This window comes from Aplidium turbinatum, chromosome 8, assembly GCF_918807975.1.
Source record: "Aplidium turbinatum chromosome 8, kaAplTurb1.1, whole genome shotgun sequence".
Lineage (NCBI taxonomy): Eukaryota > Metazoa > Chordata > Ascidiacea > Aplousobranchia > Polyclinidae > Aplidium > Aplidium turbinatum.
Window position 1 is genome coordinate 32,181,220 of NC_137479.1, and position 22,104 is coordinate 32,203,323.

General features: G+C 39.9%; 1 protein-coding gene across 1 annotated transcript; it reads left to right on the forward strand.

Moving 5' to 3' along the window:
* Nucleotides 1-1,674: 1,674 nt before the first annotated feature.
* On the forward strand, nucleotides 1,675-21,169 carry LOC145775667 (uncharacterized). Its single transcript, XM_082587000.1, has 6 exons — nucleotides 1,675-1,771; nucleotides 3,795-3,881; nucleotides 14,187-14,266; nucleotides 14,789-14,944; nucleotides 15,129-15,267; nucleotides 18,672-21,169. Exons 1-6 carry the CDS (start codon nucleotides 1,753-1,755, stop codon nucleotides 18,827-18,829), a joined length of 639 nt encoding a protein of 212 aa, XP_082443126.1. The 5' UTR covers nucleotides 1,675-1,752; the 3' UTR covers nucleotides 18,830-21,169.
* Nucleotides 21,170-22,104: the final 935 nt, after the last annotated feature.

The following is a 22,104-nucleotide window of genomic DNA, read 5'->3' on the forward strand; positions in this document are numbered from 1 at the left end:
CGGACCCCCCTAGAAAACACGTGCCTTCGGCACGCTCTATTCCCCCACGAGTTTTATTGCTTCCCTTGCTCAACCAACCAGGATACGCCACTGATGTATACAGTGACAATCTGCTTTTATTCCGACGTTTCGTCAATCAGACACGACTGACTTCTTCAGGGGCTAGACAAGGTAGTGACTACCTGTCTAGCATGGCAAAACACAGGACATATTGCTGAAAACAACCAAACATGCAAAATGAAAATTCAACTTGCATGTTTGGTTGTTTTCAGCAATATGTCCTGTGTTTTGCCATGCTAGACAGGTAGTCACTACCTGGTCTAGCCCCCTGAAGAAGTCAGTCGTGTCTGATTGACGAAACGTCGGAATAAAAGCAGATTGTCACTGTATACATCTTGTGATAGTTTAGCTTAGTTTGCACCAGTAGAACATCTCATATCATTTAATTTAATGCCTGGTGAACAGCCTCATTCAATTTTCAGCAAGTTCTTATACGTTGCTTTGTGCAGACTGAAGATCACCAGTAACCAACCACACTATGGTAAAAAGCAAAATTATGTAGAGTTCTATGCAAAATATAGATTTTTCAGTATCGTTTTCAATGGCATTGAAAAAAATTAGTGTCTGCTATTTTGTTTGAAAGTTCTTTCAGCAACAAGTGTACGCAATGACAAAGTTTTTGCAGCACCAACCATCTCACTGAAATTGATATAAATAAATCCATAAAAGATTGCAATAAATTCAACCGGCGAAAGTGCGAAAACGTAGATTATTCTCATTATTTTTCTCCTATTATCTAGCTATGCTTAACATAACTGGATGTCGGCATGAACCAAATTTGGTTAAATTTTGCATTAAATATGCTTTTGTTGAATACTTTTATGGGGGGTCGCGAGACTACATTGATTGCTCTGACGGGGCCGTGGTGGAAAAAAGATTAAAAACCCATGGTTTAGAGTGTCATTAGGTAGAATAGTAGGCTACCATAAGTAGCCTACCTACTATCCATTTCTTTCTTTGCAAAATCTTTTCCATCTGCTTCAAATTCGACACTAAAAATTGCGTTTGTTTCCAATTATGCGCCATCATTAGCCATTTTTCTGTTATGTTGACGTGATTTTGCAGTAAATAATCTTAATTTTTCATGTATGTACTTTTATTACTTTTTCTAGCTTGGTTTGCAAAATTAGGCCATTTTCTAGTAAACAGCCCGGCCCTGCGCACAGGCAAAGACTACAATCGCAACTGCTCTAGAAGCTGCGGCTGTCACGATTCCGCAGGAAACGCGTAGGGCGGTACATCGAGGTGCAACTTCTCTGAAGATTTCTGCTTCGATGAGCCAGACCGTTGGAGGTTTTATGGATGTAGTGCTATATGAAAACACATGTTGTTATTACAATGGCAACGGTGTAGACTTTATCCCCGGACTTTATCGTACAAAATGTTGTACAAGGAATTGAAAAGTTTAAAAGTGTTGTAGCTTAGGCTATTTACCATAGAAATCTTCTGCGTTTCTTTTCTGGAAAGGCTATTTTTCGTGCTGTAGAATAGGTTACTAGGCATAATGACAGATCGAAGTCTCTACATTTTACGTTCATGTAATATTGTCAACTTGTATCCGTATTTTAATGCTGTACCACTTAAAACTTTGAAAAACAATTATTGTTGGGTAACAGTGTTGATCTAAACTTTGTAAAGGATTGATTTTGAAAAGTTGATCTACCTACAGAAAGAAGCAAAGACCAAAGCAAGATGGCAGATGGTCCTAAAGGTGATATAGTTATACCATTAGTCCTGTTAATGCTAAGATAGCAAATTATTTGTCTTTTGCATTGACTCATTGTATGCTGACGTTGAACGATTCTGAAAACGACCGATTGGATGTCTGCGACGTAGCCTTCTTATTATTTAGGCCGCTTGATTTTCAGGTGCTGTATCAACTTTAAAAATAATAAAGCCAGTGCTTTTCAAACTAGTCATCCTTATTAGTCTGGAGGAGTTGTTTTGCTTTTCTTTGGAGCTTGGATAAAAACTAGGTGTGATAAACTAATTACTTTTACTGCAAATCAACAAAACGTTTTTTTATTTCCTGTCTAGGAAATACTTAATTGCATTATCTCAGTGAGTAATAATTTGCATTGTCTAAGGCTAAGGCATCGAATACCATCTTCCAGAAGCCAAATATGAAACGACTATGAAATTAATATTGATACTTCATGTAAATAGATGATTGGATTTTACAATGGTCTACTACCGGCCTAAATATAGATGTGATAAATAATAACTTTTGCTCGAAGTTTTTGATTTAAACGTGAATTATTCTTTGTTTATAAACGCCACAAGCAATATTGTGATGTTTGTACTCATGTATAGCCTACACAAAGGAAGTCTTGTTGGTGCTTTCCTTGTTGGGTTCATAGATTCTCATAAGGTTCTCTGATCACCTACATTTATGTGCATACGTTTGTACGATTGGGTGGTTGTTAATCCGCTTCATTCTTGAACCAATTGCCCTGATGTGATTGTAACGTAATACAGTGCTTCCTCGATTACCCGGTCTAGTTTGACATTGGTTTCAGAAAATTGACCGGATAAGCAAAAAACGGTTAATTGAATTGTTATATTTAAGTCAAGAAAAGGAAAAAGTAACATTTGTATGGTAGCCTACTATGCAATATAAATATTGAAGTTCAATATTGTAGCAAGAACTTGCTCACTTGACTATCAGTTGCAACAGTTGATATATTCTGAAAAATTAAGCAATTTTAGATTGTTTGCAGGAAGATTAGCGTATTTCCGCAACTACCTTATAAAATTGTAACAATGAGGACGTAACAATGAGGACGTAACAATGAGGACGTAACAATGAGGACGTAACAATGAAGATGTATAAGAAACTGTTGTCACCTGCTGAAAACAGAGCTATGTTGGGCACTAGGCAGTACACTCGTATTGTCTCTGCATGAGAAACAAGGCATTGTGCTTTTTGCGTTGAATGTTTTGTATTCATTCCATCATCACATACTGTACGTCTTCTTCTGCTGCTAAAACAAGGTCAACTGTTCTATATTCAGCCATATGTTCAACTTTCTTCAAATAAACAAACGCATCACCCTCCGTGTCTATTACCCAATTTGTCTAAGAAACCACAATGCTGCAGAATAAATTGATCCTAAAATAGAGTATGGTATAGAAATAGAAATAAATAAAATGTAATAAAAATAAAATATCAAATATGAAAATAAAATAAAATATCAAATATGAAAATAGATCGTAGTCATGCACTTTGAAAGGCCTTGATCCATGAGTTGTATGATCGGAGTGACATTTGGAGGCAAAAACTTCCCGCACTGGAAATAGGCCAACATCGACTGTTCGTTGGCAAATGGTCGTGAACGTCGCCGTTGGCCTTTCATCGAGAACCAACCATTTGCCAATTAACATCAATTCTATTGCTGATGAAAAATCACCATAAAAATAAAACATGTTAGTATTTAATGATACGAACCATTTTTTTGACCAAATGCATGTTGCGGAAGTATTGCTTGCTGAGGCTACGTCAATCTTGTTACCGACGATCAGCCTACGTTGGCTGCTGGCCGAATACCTTATGCCCCAACGTTGCGTAAAGGAAAATAAAGCGACCGGATAATCAAATGCCGGTTAATCGAAGTACGGATAATCGAGGAAGCACTGTAATTAAACCAAGAGGGCAAACTCAGGAATTCCCTTATTTTTAACACGTCTTCTGAGCTCCCCCTTTCAACTTGACAATGGGGATTTGTTTTACCCAGCTCCACTTTTGACATCAGACGGTTTCAAGCAAAACTATGGAATGCAGAATCCTGGAGCGAGCAACGAGAAAGAAGCCGCACAATTCGGTATGTGACGTCACATTAGCAGCAGCCAGCAATGAATTGTTCCCATGCGGGATCAAAGTTCCCAACAATTCGTTGTTCGGCGGTTGATACTTTTCATTTCTTCATTCATTTTTGAGAACATCGTGTGTTCTGTGGTGAACTGTTCGAATCTCAGACAGCAAATCCGTTATTTTTACATTGAATCAACGCCTGCAGACGTTGAATCAATATAAACATGACAGGTTTGCTATCTGGGATGTTGCCTCTGATGTTTCCCGTTTGTTATTTTACGTCTATTTACGTAAGTTTAACGCAGAAAATGCATTGACAACTGACGACTGATAAATAATACAACCAGTTTGTGAAAGATTCGTGCGCTCAGCCCACACCATCTATCAAGTTACTGAATATTTTGTGATCGGAAATATCTCAGAAATTTTAGGTCATTCTGCTTCAACTTTGGAACACGTCATCACTGCAGATGCTGACTCAATTCTGCACATACGCAAAATCTTAGAAGCAATTGAGGGGTCGGCATCTCCCCACACGTGCCGTTAATACGACTCGAGATATAAAAGTTCTCGAAAGATATTCGTCTTTTATTTTCCCGTCGTCGTCGTCGTGTGAGCGTCTGGGGCCGAGGGTCTATCCTTTTACCACCCCAGATTTACGATGTTCCCGGACTACACTGGAAGGCTGCTAGAGAGCAGCCAGTCTTTGGCTTCATCATCCATGACACGCAGACCTTCCACTCCGTTAGGTGGCTTGAAGATGGAGCAGTCATTGATGATGTGGTTTGTGGTCTGTTCCTCGGCACCACATTCACAGGAGGAGGAAGAGGCCATTCCCCATTGGTGCATGGTTGAGCGGAAAAGCCAGACGCTCGTACGGAGACGGTTGAGGCGCACCCATGCCTGTCTTGGTAATGTTAGACCGATGGGGCGTGTGTCGGCATCGGAGATGAACGAATAGAGTCTGGTGGCGGTTGACTTCCATTCAGAACTCCATTTATGGTCCGCCCAAGCAGACGCAGAGATGTCTTGTACATCAGCTTCGTTGATAAGAAGTTGAGCGGCTGGCACGAATGGGTGTCTTGATTTCAGTCGACGGGGTGCTCGTTTGGGAGAGCAGAGATCTTGTGGTGGAGAAGGTGGTTAGGCTCCAGTGCCCGTCGACCGAGGGACAAAGTGGCTTCTTCGCGACGAAGCTCAGCGGGTTAGATGCCAGCGAGAATGGGGAGATTGTCCAATGGTGTGGGACGCAGGCATCAGGTCACTGTGCGCAGGGCGCTGAAATGGCAGTGTCGATGTTACGGCAGTGAGCACTGCGGCACCAAACAGGTGCACAGTACTCTGCTGAAGAGTAGACAAGGGCTAAGGCTGCTATACGCAAAGTGTCAGCCCTCGCCCCCCAGCTAGAGCCTGCCAGACGTTTGAGTAGTGCAGCGCGGGATGTGAGTTTCTTGCGCAGTGACACCAAATGGTGGCGGTATGTGAGCGATCTGTCCAGTGTCACCCTAAGGTATCTTGGTTTGGGGCAGAAAGACATAGATTTTCCGTTGTTCTGGACGTGCAGCTCACGATCAGCTTCCCGGTTATGGAGGTGGAAAGCTGCTGCCACAGTTTTGGTTTCGCTGAGTTTCAGTCGCCAGTTCTGGAGATAGGATGAGAGAGTTTTCATGTCCTAGCTCAAGGTGTCGTTTAGATTTTCCCACGACTTTGTGGAGTGGAGAATTGCCAGGTCGTTCGCATAATATTTTATATTTTATAATATTTTATTTGCATAATATTTTATTTGCCGAAGAGAAGTGAACTAACCGAGCGGGTGGTATCCAGTTTAGTGATTTAGGGTCGGACTACAGTAATCCAGTAGCGAGAGTCTTCCACAGCGCTCAAGAGGGCGCCGGTTCGACACCAGGGGAGCTTGCTATAATGTCTGTGGCCACTTGTTTAACACTAAAACGTCGGAAGGTGTCATTTTAAAACTTTTTGAAAAGTACATTTGCACTCATCAAAAGTAGATTGCGTAAAAATTTGGTGACTTTTAATTCTTAAATGAACACGGAACTCTGGAACGTTCCGGCAAGTCCCTTCTCAATTATGAATACTTAAAGCTTTTTGTGATATAACAATTAAAAAGTTCTTTTCTATGACTGATGTATTATTTTAATATCAAAGTTTAATTGTTTGTAGTTAGTTCGTCTCCATCCAATCAATAAATAAAGACCCTAAAGTTTAGATACTAAACTCATATTTAGCAAACGTTTCCAAAACTAAACTGTTTTCATCCTGAGTGTGAGTAAAATGTCATTAATGTCAAAAAAATATTAAGGGCAGTTAAATTTTACTGGAACTGAAAATGCAAACAGCTTAGTTTTCGAAACGTTTGCTGAACGTGTTTAGTATTCTGGGTGCTTTTTTGATTAGTTAGTCCCATCCACGTACCTGATTTATGTACCATGCAAGACAGGCCATGATTATGAACACTAAGCTGCTATGGCTCTCGCCGGGACATGGACTGCTGAATTAAAGACAGGCCATGGACTTCTAAATAGTAGCATCTGGACTGGAAACTCAGTGGACAACATGAGGCCAAACAATTGGTACAACAGTTGGCCAACAGTGGGCCAACAGCCAAGTAACTAACCCTGTTGGCTCACTGTTGGCCAACTGTTGTACCAACTGCTTGGCCTCATGTTGCCCACTGAGTTTCCAGTCCAGATGCTACTATTTAGAAGTCCATGGACAGGCCTTCCGTATGAACCGTACAAACAACACACATCTTCCTGGGGCAAAGTCGGCAATTGTAGATTAATGATTTTTCTACGTATTGTAGATTCGGTTGCAAGCGAGTTAAGCAACACATGGAATTTGTATTGACCAGAGTAGTTTCAGTTCGTTGCATGTTTGCGCAAGGTAGATTCTTCAGTAAACTAGCTGGGGATAGAAAATCACGCGAAAAACATTTTAAGATGAGCAGTTACCACGTTGCACAATGCACATGTAAGATGTGACATACCAAACGATACATCTGATATAGGTTCGATATAGCTAAGAGCCCAAGCGGGTTAGACGATGACAACATTTATAGTAGCTTACCAACATCTACAGTAGCCTACAGTAAATATTTTGCTCACTGATTTTTCTCGAAGTGAATACGAAGACACACAATATATTTTATAAAACCTTTTTGGTGATCTACAGTGGTTCGTAATTTCTTTACAAAATGTTGTAGCGAATGTTGGTTTAAGCTCTTAAAAAACGACCTTGCTTGGAAAATGTGCAAACATATGGAAGACTGCAAGGAATCCTGGAAGCGATTACATAACGTTCTGATGAAGAACAGTTAGCTACAGATGCTTGAAGTAAGTCTTTAAATAGATGAAAACCAGCCAAACTTATCTCAGATAGCCTACTCCAGCGGTAACTTATCAGTTACATGTGTGGCTTGAGAGGCCTCCTTCGATTATATTTCCGTAACAAACTCAAGAGACAGTTTGCAATAAAACACCCTAAGAGAATGGCCAGGATTTCCGAGAAAAATTTTATGGTCGAAAAACGTGAGAACAATAAAAACAGATGCCAGCGCAGATTAAATAACCAAAATCTTGTGGGGGAAAGTGCACTGCCTGTACATAGCGTAAGTGTTTGAAAGATTAATTGTGTAACCGACAGGTTGCAAATAAAGTACTCACGAATTTCGTCATCGTATGTCGCATGTCTAGTTAAGTTTGGTTTTGTGCGCGTTGTTTTGCTTAGCAACAGCACAAAATAAAATCGACTTTCAGGCTCCTGTGTGGATTGGCGTCAAAATGACTTTCTACTGTCGTTCTAAGAATCATAAGTTCAGTCTCTTCAGTGACATGTCTCTGGAGGTGACCACAAAGACCTTCCCGTCTACTCACCTCAAAACTTCACCCACTGGACGCAAGGACGACGAAAAGTTTCTTAATCCATCGCTTCAAGCAGTGATCAAACTTTTATTCACGACCAAACTTGACTATTTATTTACTTCTGCCAGACTCACAACATTTTGACGTGCCGGCAACCTGAAAAGGTCATGATGCTATAGCTCAAGATTTTAAAGAAATGGCAACACTTGCGTTGAACACGCGAACAAGATTTCCATATTTTTGCTAAGAATTTCTTAAGGATCTCCCCCACAAGTGCTAACCTTCTCTCAGACAAGGTTAACTCTTCAATTGTGACGTCATTGACATCGCCCTGCGGCAGATTCACTTCTTTACCGTTGCGTTCAGTTTGTTGTCAACAAAAGATCTTAAATTCCTTGAAGTTCAATTTTGTTTGATCCCAACCCAGACGAACATAAAATGCAGAACGCTTGTTGCGATTTTATATTTCGTAAACCAAGTTTATTATTATTTTATTTGTAGATTCAAGGTTCAACTGTTGTTGCAGCAGAAGTTTAGCTTCACCAACCAACACGAACGTAGTGGCAACAGAGTTTGTAAAATGTTGTTGCTCTTTAAAATGAATTTCTGACAAACTTTCATCAGTTCAACGTCTTTTTACGCTGGTTCTCTGCCCGGTTTACAAACCAGGAACCAACCTATGGACGTCACATCTGCACTTGGGACAAGCCAAGCTGTAATACTAGCTTCCGTAATGATCATAAAATATAAAAACATCCTCATTGTTTTCATTGTTTCAATCTGATTGTTCATGTTTGTTACATTCAGTATATTGGTTCTCTACATTACAGTGTGCAACAAAATTTAAAGTTTCTAAAAATTCAATCGCGTCAATCTAACAATCAATAACAGTCAATCGTGTCTGACTGACGAAACGTCGGAATAAAAGCAGATTATCACATTATAGATCTTGTGATAGTTCAGCTTAATCTGCACCAGAACAGCGTATTATGTTATTGAATTATTTGCTGGTGAACAGCCTCATCCAATCATTAGTCGGTGCTCGCTTTGCAAATCCAAGGAAGCTCGTCCATAATCTGGTAATAATGTTCAACATTCACGTCAGGATTTACGAAATGAAACCAAATCTTTTTAATATTTTACTTCACGAGGCGATAAGTCTGACAAGATATGCCTGGCCAAAAAACACAATGTCACACAAACAAGATAAAATTGATTGGCCGCCTACATAAGCTCAACTGCACTGCCATTAGTGGGAAACATAAATGGCAACACCGATGATTTTCACTGAAAACGCATGGCCGTGACAATCGTGACTTATTTATATCTAAGCTCCCTCGGTATATGATGAAAGTTTGTTTAGTGATGATAAATCTAATATAGGAGATATAGGCTACAGTTGGCTACATTGTCTTGTCATTGTAACTTCTTGGTCTCTCCATCTTTGTCGCTTATACTTCAACTCAGCGCTATTGTGTTCTGTTGACCAACATATGCTTTCTCTTCCTATGGTGAGTTGTGTTATTGTCACAATATCGTCCGATTATGCTTCTCCTTTATTTACTGCAACACTATCAAACCATCCATCAATGTTGTTGCAGTGAAACAAGTCAAAATAAGCAGGAAAATATTTGACAAAAACTTTCACGTCATTCTTGGTGGAACCTTTGCAAGCGGCATTCCTAGTGGCGTCTGGTGCTGTTTGTGAGCAGTGAGGCTGCAATAAATAGTCCGGGGGGGCGAAGCCCGTCGCTGAGCTTGCCGAAGACGAACGATTTCGCTGGGGGGTCCCCCCAAAAATATTTGAAAAATTGCATTGAATTTGGCGCGTTCTGAGCATGTTTTTATTTTATTTTTTTAAATGCATTCAAACTTTGTTGAAAAGTTTGAATTTTATTATAAAAAAATATATTAAAAAATGCATTTAAAAAAAACTAACGGCATTGCTTTGGATTGATTGATTGATTGATTGATTGATTTTATTTCGTTGTAGGTAAATATAATACAATAAATACAGCAATAAAAAAGGAATTTCCAGCAACGGGAATCTGCAAAGAGACCATGGGTCTTCGAGTCAAGCAGATACCCCAGATTCTAATAGAAGTTCTAAAATTGCGATAAGAATAATTCAATAACGAAAATTGAGACAAGGTGTTAGAAGATGGTCACAGAGAAATATATTTAGTAGTCTATCGGTAGCATAAGGGTAATACAAAATTAATCGTGCTAATATTTGGCGATGAGTGAATATTTGTGTTGTTTTTTAAAAGAATAAAATGACAATTTACGCAAGCTCGTTGGTAAGGAGTTCCAGACTTTCACTCCGGCATATTTAATGCTGCGCTGGAGTCGGGATGAGGCGTAACGTAGGACAAAATAACAATCATTGGAAGAGTGTCTAGTAAGACGTGCATTATACATGAGTTTGGTTTTTTCAAAGTAGTGTGCAAAAGGCAGAGGCAATACATCCGTATCAAATTTAAACATGAATTTAGCAGTTTCGTGTTCGTACAAATCTTTAAGCTTGAGTATGTTAAGTTTCTTATAGAAAGGTGTGACATGATCAGACCACCTGCTACTATTCTGACAGCCTTATTTTGCAAGGTGCTAAGCTTGTTCATTTGTGTCTTGCAGCATGAGCCCCAAATCGTTATCCCATATACGATATGAGAATGTACCAGTGCGTAGTATAATTGTAATAATGTTTTGTTTGGAAAAATGTATTTGAGTTTCGACAATATCCTTACAGATATAGAAAGTTTCTTGTGGAGCATATTAATATGAGGTTCAAAATTTAGACCATTGTCAAAAATAATGCCAAGGTATTTGGCAAACTTAACTTGTTCGATCTGAGCACAATTATTAAGTACATTGATATCTTCTGGGTAGCTGCATTTTTTAGGAGGGATCACAATGACATTTGATTTAGAAGGATTGATAACTAATTTATTGGCATTAATCCAGTTCTTGATGTTCAGTAATTCAGACGATATTTCCTTTTCTAAGTAGGTTGGATTAGGAGCGTTAATTACCAGGCAGGTATCGTCTGGGAAAAGTCTTGGAACAGAAGACGTGCAGTTTGGTAAGTCGTTTACGTACAATAAAAACAGTAATGGACCCAGCGTTGAACCCTGAGGTACACCGTGTGTTATGCATCTCTGTTCAGATTCCTGTTCATTAATCGCGACATACTGCATTCTGTCTTTTAGGTAGGAGGAGAATAATTCGTTTGCTGTACCTCGGATTCCATAGTGGTTGAGTTTGTATAGTAGAATGGGATGGTATACCGTGTCAAAGGCTTTTTTGAGATCCAAGAGAACCAAACCTGTGTACAGGTTGCTTTTTACGTGTTCATAGGTGGCACTAATAATATCAATAGCGGCATATGAAGTGGAGGAGCCAGACCGAAATCCAAATTGCGTAGAAGCAAGGACAGAATGTTTGTCTAGAAAGGAAGAGACCCTTTTATATATGAGCTTTTCCAAAAATTTTTCGAAAGACGATAAAAGGGAGATAGGTCTATAATTATTTATCTCAAGTTTGTCTCCAGATTTGAAGACGGGTACAACTTTGGCAAGTTTAAATGTATCTGGGAAAATACCGAACTGAAAGGAATAGTTAATAAGATTTGAGAAGGGCAGGGCAATAATCACGGAGGCGATCTGTATGAAATATGCTGAAATGTCATCGTAGCCAGTTGCTTTGTTGGGTTTTGTTTTATTATCTTTATCCTGCATTGCGGGAAAGCGGACTTGAGCGCTATGCATCGGTGTACGCCTTGCGACGTACACCTGACCCACGCTGCAGCCGACTGCAATGTCTGTTTCCGGTTGTCTACTCTATTTATGACTTAAATTTGGTACTATCCATTACTCGAAATCGATCACTGGGTAGAGGCAATTATCGTAAAGTTTCTTGCCCAGAGAAACAACAGCAAGTGCGGGTGGCTGGAGTCGAACACGCAGGCTCTCGACTGCGAGCCCAACGCGCTAACCACTCGGCCACTCCTGCCTCCTTTGTTGGGTTTTACAGCTCGGATTTCTTTGAGTATCTCATCGCCAGTCGTTGGTTCAAGAAAAATAGAAGAAAGAACGTGGTTTGTAAGGTAGGATGTGAAGTTGTTATCGTTGGAAAGCGGAACGCTGTCAGAGATCTCTTTTCCAACGTTGCAGAAGAATTTATTGAATTGGTTCGCCATTTCGATGGGTTTGTTTGATGACACTCCATCAATATTAATGGAATTGATTGTTTGCTTTGATTTTAGTTGATTAGGCAGCAGTGAGTTAATGACTTCCCAAACTTTACGTGGAGAAGATTTGTTCAGTTCAATTTCCGAATGTATATAATTTTGCTTGGAAATGTATTTCAATTTGGTGAGCTTATTTGCGTATTTTTTGTACTCTAGCCTGTCTGTTTGATTCCCTTTCAGGTAGTGCGATTGGAGACAAACTTTACTAGTATTGCGCTTAGTCTTGACTAGCCTAGCCGTTGCACACAAGGTTCAAGTGATTTTGAGATGTCCTAGGCTGGACTAGCACTTCCTATAACCTGTTGAATACCCTAACTCTACAGCTAACACTTCTACATTCATGGCTCATCGCTACTCTGCGATATAAAAACTAACTTTAAAAAGTCTGTAAAGTTATTCGGGGCTGTTTTCCATGCAGCCCCAAAGGGTTAAAAATACCAAAAGTAAAATCCCAAAAAAGGTGGAGCTTCAAGGATAATTTTTAGCCAATCAGAGCGCTTGAAATCTAGAATCTCGGGCTGCAGAGCTGTTTGTCCAAAATCGGTGTTGCCAAACGAAACTTTTAATATTTTAATTTTCAATCCGCAATTCTTAAGTGAAAAAAGTAACCGGGTAGGACAAACACAAAGGAAAACATATTTTTCCTCTTCTCTTTCTTTCAGGTGACGAGCTGCCTTCATGGCACGAGCCGCCACTGCCTGTCAGCGTGTTGGCAAAAACTCAATTTTATTTTTGGGAAGACTCAGGTCACATGCATCATAACTTAAACTTGAGTAACGCACTTTGGTTTTAATTATGCAGAAGGTCAATGCTGACGTTTCCTGAGCTTTCAACAAATTGAATCGGTACCAGTCAGACGCGATTGTGAATATGTGGTCAGCGCATGGAAAAATTCAGAAACACTTTAGTGCTGTTTTGAATCTTTGTTCGTGCTGTTTACTGTTCTTGTCTGCCCTGAAACATTTCCATTGTGTTATCACAGAAGATGGTAAATTCGTTCAAAGATAAGTACAGATTTTCTACTTCCTGTTCAACGTGAATTTACCATAATTTACCACTCATTGCAGCAAGTGGGGGCCATGGTTTACCATTCATTGCGGTAAGTAGCGCCATAGTTTACCACTCCTTGCTGCAAGTGGGGGACATGGTTTACCACTCATTGCGGAATGTGGGGCTACAATTCACCACTCATTACAGCAAGTGGGGGCCATGGTTTACCACTAATTTCTGCAAGGGGGCCATAGTTTACCACTCATTGCTTCAAGTGGGGCTATACTTTCCACTCATTGCGGCCAGTTGGGCCATAGTTTACCACTCATTGCGGCAAGTGGGGCCATAGTTTACCACTCATTGCTGCAAGTTGGGCCATAGTTTACCACTCACTGCTGCAAGTGGAGCCATAGTTTACCACTCATTGCGGCAAGTGGGGCCATAGTTTACCACTTATTGTTGCAAGTGGGGCGCATAGTTTACCACTCATTGCTGCTAGTGGGCCCATAGTTTACCACTCATTGCTGCAAGTTGGGCCATTGTTTAACAACTCATTGCTGCAAGTGGGACCATGGTTTACCACTCATTGCTACAAGTGGAGCCATAGTTTACCACTCATTGCGGCAAGTGGGGCCATAGTTTACCACTCATTGCGGCAAGTGGAGCCATAGTTTACCACTCATTGCTGCAAGTGGGGCCATAGTTTACCACTCATTGCTGCAAGTGGGGCCATAGTTTACCACTCATTGCGGCAAGAGGGGCCATAGTTTACCACTCATTGCTGCAACTGGGGCCATAGTTTACCACTCATTGCTGCAAGTGGGCCCATAGTTTACCACTCATTTCTGCAAGTGGGGCCATAGTTTACCACTCATTGCGGCAAGTGGAGCCATAGTTTACCACTCATTGCGGCAAGTGGAGCCATAGTTTAACACACATTGCTGCAAGTGGAGCCATAATTTACCCCTCATTGCTGCAAGTGGAGCTATAGTTTACCACTCATTGCTGCAAGTGGAGCCATATTTTACCACTCATTGCTGCAAGTGGAGCCATAGTTTACCACTCATTGCTGCAAGTGGAGCTATAGTTTACCACTCATTGCGACAAGTGAAGCCATAGTTTACCACTCATTGCTGCAAGTGGAGCCATAGTTTACCATTCATTAATACAGTTATTTTCCTGTTTACTTTTTCAGCTTCACTTGAAAATGCAGCAAACTCCCACCAGTCAAATGTAAAAAAGAAGCAACCAAAATTTCTACACCGAGAGATATTGGTAAGCATCCTCATTATTGTGCTTGGTCATTGACATTTATCAAACTCTGTCAAGATTAATCTTTTAAATAAGCTTTCTCAGGTCTAAGGATTAAGATTCACACAATGAACCAAACAATAAGGAGCCTGGTAAACGAATAATTACAGAGACCAAGAAACAATAGTTCGATTACTGTGTGTGCAGATCGCTTGGACGTGTTGTCAATCTCCTTGTTCTAAGTGGCTATGGCTAAGTTCGAGAAATCGGCTGACACTAACATCTGATCAAGAAGTCACTGGCAATCTCTAGCAGGGATTGCATTTACACAACAATTTGTATCATGTGTTGCTGCTCACGACTTTTCATCAACTCTTCTCAGCTTTCGGTTACTTTTGCAACATTTGACATTTCCTGTGATGGAAATGTATGTTTATGTAATGTAGATGTGATTTTTATTAAATAAAATTGTATTCTCATTATTTGTACTTCACAGCAAGTTAGTAATGGCATTGTCATAAGTAATAACATGGGATTATGACGCAGATCACAAATCCTAAGGACGTGGACAAGTCCGCTTTACTGAAAATTTTGCAAAATAGATTCACAAATGGATTTGAAAAATGGAAAAACAGAGCTAAAGTTTTCAAAATGGCGAATCTAACCATTACAGTGATAGTTATTCTCATACAAGTAACTCAGGTAAGTTAGATGATGAAAACCTTTTAAACTCTCTTGAAAAAGAAGAAGTTCAGAATGTTTCATTATGTAGCAAGCAAGCCAAGGGAGAAAAATTAGTTTCATAATTTACAGTATAATGACCACGGGATGACATACCAATCAACTCGATTGATATATAACAATATTTCACTAGCTTTCTGTGTAGATCATAATATTCCAAATTCCATCCATATCCGAGGACGTGAAGACCATCCTTGCCACTATTCTTCCCGCGTTGACTGGAGCGATGCTTGGGATCCAACTCAAGCTAGCCTGGTCTGAGAAAGGAGCAAAGTGCAAGAAAAGTAAGTTGCTCAACTTTCACGACAAAGGAAAGTCTTGGAAAATCATCTCAATAACCTTCTGCTCAATAACCTTCTACTTTATAACCTTCTGCTCAATAACTTTATCTCAAACGAATTAAGTTAGAATGACATCACAGCAATGGTTCCGTACTTTGCAAACGCTAAACTTGTGAGTGCATTTACTTCATTATGCATCTGCGTACGCTAGAACTCCCCAATAAAACATCATCTTATTGTAGCTCTAATTCTGGATGATTACTTTAGGTTTCGTGCACCAAACAATTTAAAAAAAACGATAAGTATTGACTCAGGGATGGAGGAACCACGTGGGCCTCGTGGGCCTGGGCCCACCTACTTTATTTTCTGGGTGGGCCTGGCCCACCCACTTTTGAAAGCCAAATTTCTTTGAAAAGGTAGTGAAAACAGCAAATTAGAGAAGGATTTCCAAAAAAAAGCTCTTCACTCATTTGATACACACTAGTTTGATTACACAGGCCAACAAAACAATTTTGACACAAAAGGTGAGAGTCATTTCAGAGTAGACCTATTTCAGGGCCCTGATTCCAAAAATGCACTTAGTTTTTTCGAATTTTCGAAACTACCAGGAATTGAATTTCGAACCAAGATTACATTCTTCCGTAACAAGGATAAAATTTTAAGCAGCTACTTTATTGATAGGCCTATGGTATAAATGGCCTTCGTACCTTGATGGGTGTTGCTCAGTAGGCCCATAGTAAGTCTACCATAATAAAGAGTTGCGTTTGTTCATCGATGGCTTTGTTTTGCTTATTCGTCTAGTTTGTTAAGCAAAACAATGTATGTATTTTATTTGTACTTAGTAGCTTAGTTAGTAAGTCTGATATTGTTGAAGTCAACAAATAATTATATTAAGGTGATTGATTTCAAATGGCGTTTATACAACTCAGAAATGTGCCTAGGATTACTTTCAGTTTTGTCTATGTAATAAACGACACGATGTTAAATCTATAGGGGCTCAAAATAGCAAAAAAAATGTTTTTGCTGTAGGCAATCGTAAAAACTAAAGCCAATTCGAAAAAAAAGTGCATTTTCGGAATCAGGGGCCTCGAAATACCCTAAAATGACTCTCACATGCCGTGCCTTTAAAAAAAATTTTTTGTTTGCTGTGTTATCTTTGATAGCTCAATGATGAAATCTAATCTTCAAACTTTTCTGTTGAGCCCACTGTTGATGGGAAGCACGTGTGGGTGTGGTTGCGTGTGGTAATCTATAAATCAATCTAATTGTTCTCCAAGGTTAAAACAATGATATCATTACATACTATGCAGTGCATGCACGTCGGCCTACTGTGTAATGCTGCAGATTATTTCTCCCAGGTTGGTATTATAACTGTGTGTGTATATTGCCTTTTTATTTGTGTGTACATCGCCATATTTTGTAGAGCGCTATAGAGCAATTTAACAATTTTGTAATTTATTTGGCCAAATCGGACCCAAAAATGGAAATTTTTCGCTGGTTGGCATAAAAGGCAACCATGAAAACACAATGTATAAGCGATTTGAAGTATTAGGAATGCAGCAATGTTATGGGGGGTCTGGGGGGCGAAGCCCCCCAGAAGTTTGATTAACTTTGACTGCTACGCTTTTGGGCCCACCTACTTTTAAAATGGTTCCTCCATCTCTGAGTATTGTGCAATATACGTAGTTGCAGTGTCTGTAACCGACGAAAACAAATCCCTGACCTCGAATATAGGTGACGTCAGATCACATGAGCTGATTCAGTGACGTCATAGCGACAATTATTATTGATTTGATGACAGCATTTTTTGAACATAACAAATTTACGCTATGCTCATAATACTGTTCTGTTGGCTGAATCACAAGAAGATCTTCAAGAAATATTGGACAATGTCAACTCAATTGGCAAAGAATTTAATATGAAAATTAACGCTTGGATAACGCTTAAATTAAAGTTCAAATTTATCAATGCGTTTAAGGATATTGAAATGCTATATCTGGTAACACTTTTATATAATTCTGAAACTTAAACAGTGTCACAAAAAATGGAGAAACGGATCGATGCCTTCGAGCTCTGGTCATACAGGCAAATGTTAAAAATTTTATGGAAACAAAAGATCACTAACGATGAAGTATTATCCAAATTCAATTCAAACAAAATTCTCTTACAAGTAGTCAAAAGTAGAAAATTGAGGTATGTCGGACACACAATAAGGCAAAACTCGTTACAAAGATCATTAATAGAAGGGAAGATAAACGGTAAAAGAAACAAAGGCAGACCAAGAAAGATTTGGACATCAAACATCACTAAAAGGACAAAATTAAGTTATGAAAAAGCAGTACGAACAGCTCATGGTCGAGAACAATGGCGCATTGTATCCAACCCTCAATACGAGGAAGGAACATAATGATGATGATGAGCCTACTATGAAGACGCAACAACGGTTTGATGAACAAAGTTGTTCATCACGACATGACAAAAACCTCTTTCGTTCGTATCCGCTTTTTGCTCTTTTTCCGCTCGCATTTCCGCTCTCGCGAATGTGTGCCAACGCGGAAGAACGCAAACTCGTCTAATGAAAACAGATTCTCTTGTCTTAACAAAAACAAAAGTTTGTTTGTTTTTATTCGAAGTTTGGTAGCATGAGCATCTGCGCATTGTTAATATCCAGCAAACTATGAATAACAATAGTTGATAAAGATGAAAGCAGCGACACTCACGTGACTGCAGGAGTGAAATAAGTTGTACATTGTGGGTCATTGCTTTGGCTTGGTTGTAATTTCATTATAAGTCCACGAGATATTTCCTCAAATGCGAAACTACTTCTGGATGTCTTTACATTATCCACCCAAGGTTTATCACAAAATCCCTGATGCGTGAGAGTTTACATCTCAGGTTCGGAAACGCGTGTCCTTCCGATCTTACAACAGAACCTGCAAGGTTGTCATGGCAAACGCGCTTCCAACGCCTTTTCTCACAATAAATTCATCCACAGCTGTCAATCAGCATTTAAAAAAAAATAAAGCAAAGATTTTTTCAACGCTGGTCTAAGTCTTCTGAGCTTGTGATACAGAAAAGTTCACAATGCAACCGATTTGTAGCTCCGAGATTCCAGAGTTCGTCAGTGCCATGAGTTCGATGCCCTGTCGCGACATATCAAAAACTTTACATAAATAGTTCCCAATCTCACCCACAGCTGTCAATCAGCATGGTGTTTTTATGATCACAAAGTGTTAGGCCTTGTAATGACGCCTCCGCTAAGCTGCATTGACACTGTCTGCTTTGTGAAGCATTGAGGGAAACGAATATCTGCAATGGGTTAAGCGCGATATAGAAAGGCGCATCATTATCAATTCTAATTCGTCGGCATTGCGGTCGTCAGAGCTAACCATTGTTCTTCCATTTAGGTGCCAGGTTGTTCAAATCTCTCTCCGACCATACCGAATACAGAATGAAGATGATCGAGTCTGGAGGGCAAGCCAATGACATTGACCTCGTTAAGTTGTGGAACAATGCACTGTTGGCAGAAACAAAAGACGTACCCGCTTTACTTCTCGCGTATTGATTTGTCCGGCGCTTAAGTTGCATGAGACGATTCATGGACTTTCGACTTATTTTTTTAGATTGCCTTTGTTTTATTAGAAAACAAATCTTTTAATATATCGCTGTAGGCGATGAAGCGATGGATCTCAGCCAGTTTTTAATCATGATTCCTTTCAAAAAATTATTTAACTTTGCGCATCCCAAAACCTTTGGAAGTTTCTATGATTAATAATTTTTCATTAATGTAGGAATTGTTTTGCTTAAATTTAAATAAGTTATTTTTAAATTCTTGCATTAAACGTCCCGTAAAATTTTTCACCAACCCCAAGGGCTCTGTTTGATTGTTTTCTTGTGGGACCTTTACAGGACAGAGAAACCTTCTTTGAGATCTCAATCCTGGCAGTTTCGCATACTTATAGAGGCTTTGAACCACTGACGCAGGCCCGATCACCGAGATTGACAGAGTGAAGTTTCCGATTGTTGGTTTTGTTGTCAGTGATTTTTTCCACCAAATGCCGCTGAATGAAGAGCAGTCCTTAAAGTACGTTTCTTTAGTGCACACTCCGAGAGTCGAACCAACGTTTCTTCAGTGCACACTCCGAGAGTCGAACCGGCGTTTCTTTAGTGCACACTCCGAGAGTCGAACCAGCGTTTCTTTAGTGCACACTCCGAGAGTCGAACCGGCGTTTCTTTAGTGCACACTCCGAGAGTCGAACCGGCGTTTCTTTAGTGCACACTCCGAGAGTCGAACCGGCGCTTCTTTAGTGCACACTCCGAGAGTCGAACCGGCGTTTCTTTAGTGCACACTCCGAGAGTCGAACCGGCATTTCTTTAGTGCACACTCCGAGAGTCGAACCGGCGTTTCTTTAGTGCACACTCCGAGAGTCGAACCGGCGTTTCTTTAGTGCACACTCCGAGAGTCGAACCGGCGTTTCTTTAGTTCACACTCCGAGAGTTGAACCGGCGTTTCTTTAGTGCACACTCCGAGAGTCGAACCGGCGTTTCTTTAGTGCACACTCTGAGAGTCGAACCGACGTTTCTTGATCTTTCTATATTTTTGCTTTTTACTCAAAGCTTTGGAACACTTGGATAGGTCATGGCCGATGAATCTTCCAACCATCCAAAGCAGATGTTGACTGATCTGCTGATGCACACAACTTAACGCGGACCAGATCAAAAAGTTAATTTTGATAGAAACTAAATATTTGATGGGTGCAATGTTTTGAAGGTGGCCCTATATACTTTGTAAATATGTCAACGTTAGGCCTAAACTTTATATTTGTATTAGCCTACAGTGTCTTTGTTTTTTGTGAATTTGTGTCTGGATTATCTTTAACTACTCTCCTATTCGTACAAGCGGCAGAGTTTGTTCTCAGCAACATTTTATCGTTGAATTATTTTTATATTTTCCTTCTGACAACGCCATTTGCTTTTACGCTTGAAGCAGTAGTGTCTTTGCATAACTGCTCATTAAAGACATGAATTGAGATGTTGAATGGTTTTGCAAAGTTCTCGCATTGTTATGATTCACGTGTGATGAGATTATGAATGGGCCGCAGTAACAACGCCAACTTAACCCATTAAAAGCCGCCATAAAATCCCGTTGCTCTTTTTGGCTGATATTTCAGCCACAAAGTTGTATTGTCATAACTTTTTAATTAGATCAAAAAAATCTAGTGATTTTTGCTTTTTTGATGCATTTTTTTGTTTGCCTTTTAAAAGGACACCGGCCACATGGTCAAATATAAATCTCGTGATAGCCTACCTTAACAGAAGCAGGTGTTTGTTTCAGTAGAAATTTGTCAGATCTTTCTTGAAGAACGTTTAAAAATTATTGTATTAACATATTATATTCACGGTAACCAACGGCGTAGCTAGTGGGAGGGCGGTCCCCCAGTAGGCAGCCCCTCTTCCCCCCCCCTCCCCCCCAACGGTCGGCAGCTTGTGGGTGGCAGAATTTTTACATGTAAATGAAAAAGCATAGTCAAAATCTTTTTTGAAGCGGATTTGCTGCAAATTCTATTTGATGGCTCCTACTTCACACGATCAGGGGTGGAAAAATCATAGTTTGCCACGGCGGCACACACTTTAGCTATACGCTACTGATAGTCGTTGTCGTCGGCTCCAGCTCGTGTCCGAGCATTGGTTTCGTCGTTAAATCGAATTTGGCTTTGGATGGTGATGTCGTATATGGCTATGGAGGCCCAGTAGATGATGGAAAATTCGTACACAAAAGTCACATTGTATGGAGGGTGAGGGACGTGGCAGTTTTAGTTTTTCTAGTGTTTCGTTTTTCTTGAGCTTTTTTTATGCTGTTTTTTTTTTTTCGAAAATTTCAGTGCTTTCCCAAGATCTTTTTCTCCAGAGTGATCTGTCACTAGCAAGTTGTTCCCATCAATACAGATCAATGTTTGCATGATTGAGGGAGACTTTCAGCTGACCTTTGTACCGCATTTTTGGTCTTCCGGGAGGTCTTTTTCCTATCTCTAGTTCACCATAAAGCATTATTCGTGGAAGCCTCGTTGGGTCCATTTGCATGACATGTCCACTGTCCAGCGAAGGCGGTGTTGCAATATGGTGGCTTCTAAACTGGGCAACCTAGCGCGATCAAGGATTGCATCGTTGGTGAGACAATCTTCCCAACGAGTGCCTAGCATTTTCCTCAGTTTCCTCTGCCGGAAATTTTCAAAACGTTTGATGTAACGGCGGTATAATGTCCAGGTTTCACAAGCATAGAGAAGGGTGGAAAGAACGACTGCTCAGAAGACCATAATTTTTGTGCAGATAGATATAGCATGGTTGTTGAAAACACGATGGTCAAGTCTTCCATAGGCACAATGTGCTGCTTTTATTCGATGTTAAATATTCTTTGACAGTGCAACAAACAGCCAAAAACATTTGGCCATGTGGCCGGTGTCCTTTTAAAAGACAACAATAAATATAAAGCAAAATAAACAAACAAAAGAAGCAAAACCTTACACAAATTAGAGTGTAGTAGGAAGCACAATAGGCTATTATAGAGTGTCAAAGTATGAACAGACATAATTTATATCTATTACTAATAGGCAATAAAACTTGCATGTTCTTCCTCACTTCACCTCTTCCGACTTTTCTCATTTTTCAACAATCTCCAAACTTTCACAAAATCCAGAAAAAGTACGCGCTGTTCTCAAATATTGATCAGCACCTTCCAAAACATACCCTAAACAACTACTAGCGGCTCATCTTTCTTGCTCTCTGTATTTTAAAATTAGTTTTTTCACATCTTGCCTTTTTACCACATCATGTGATCTGTTC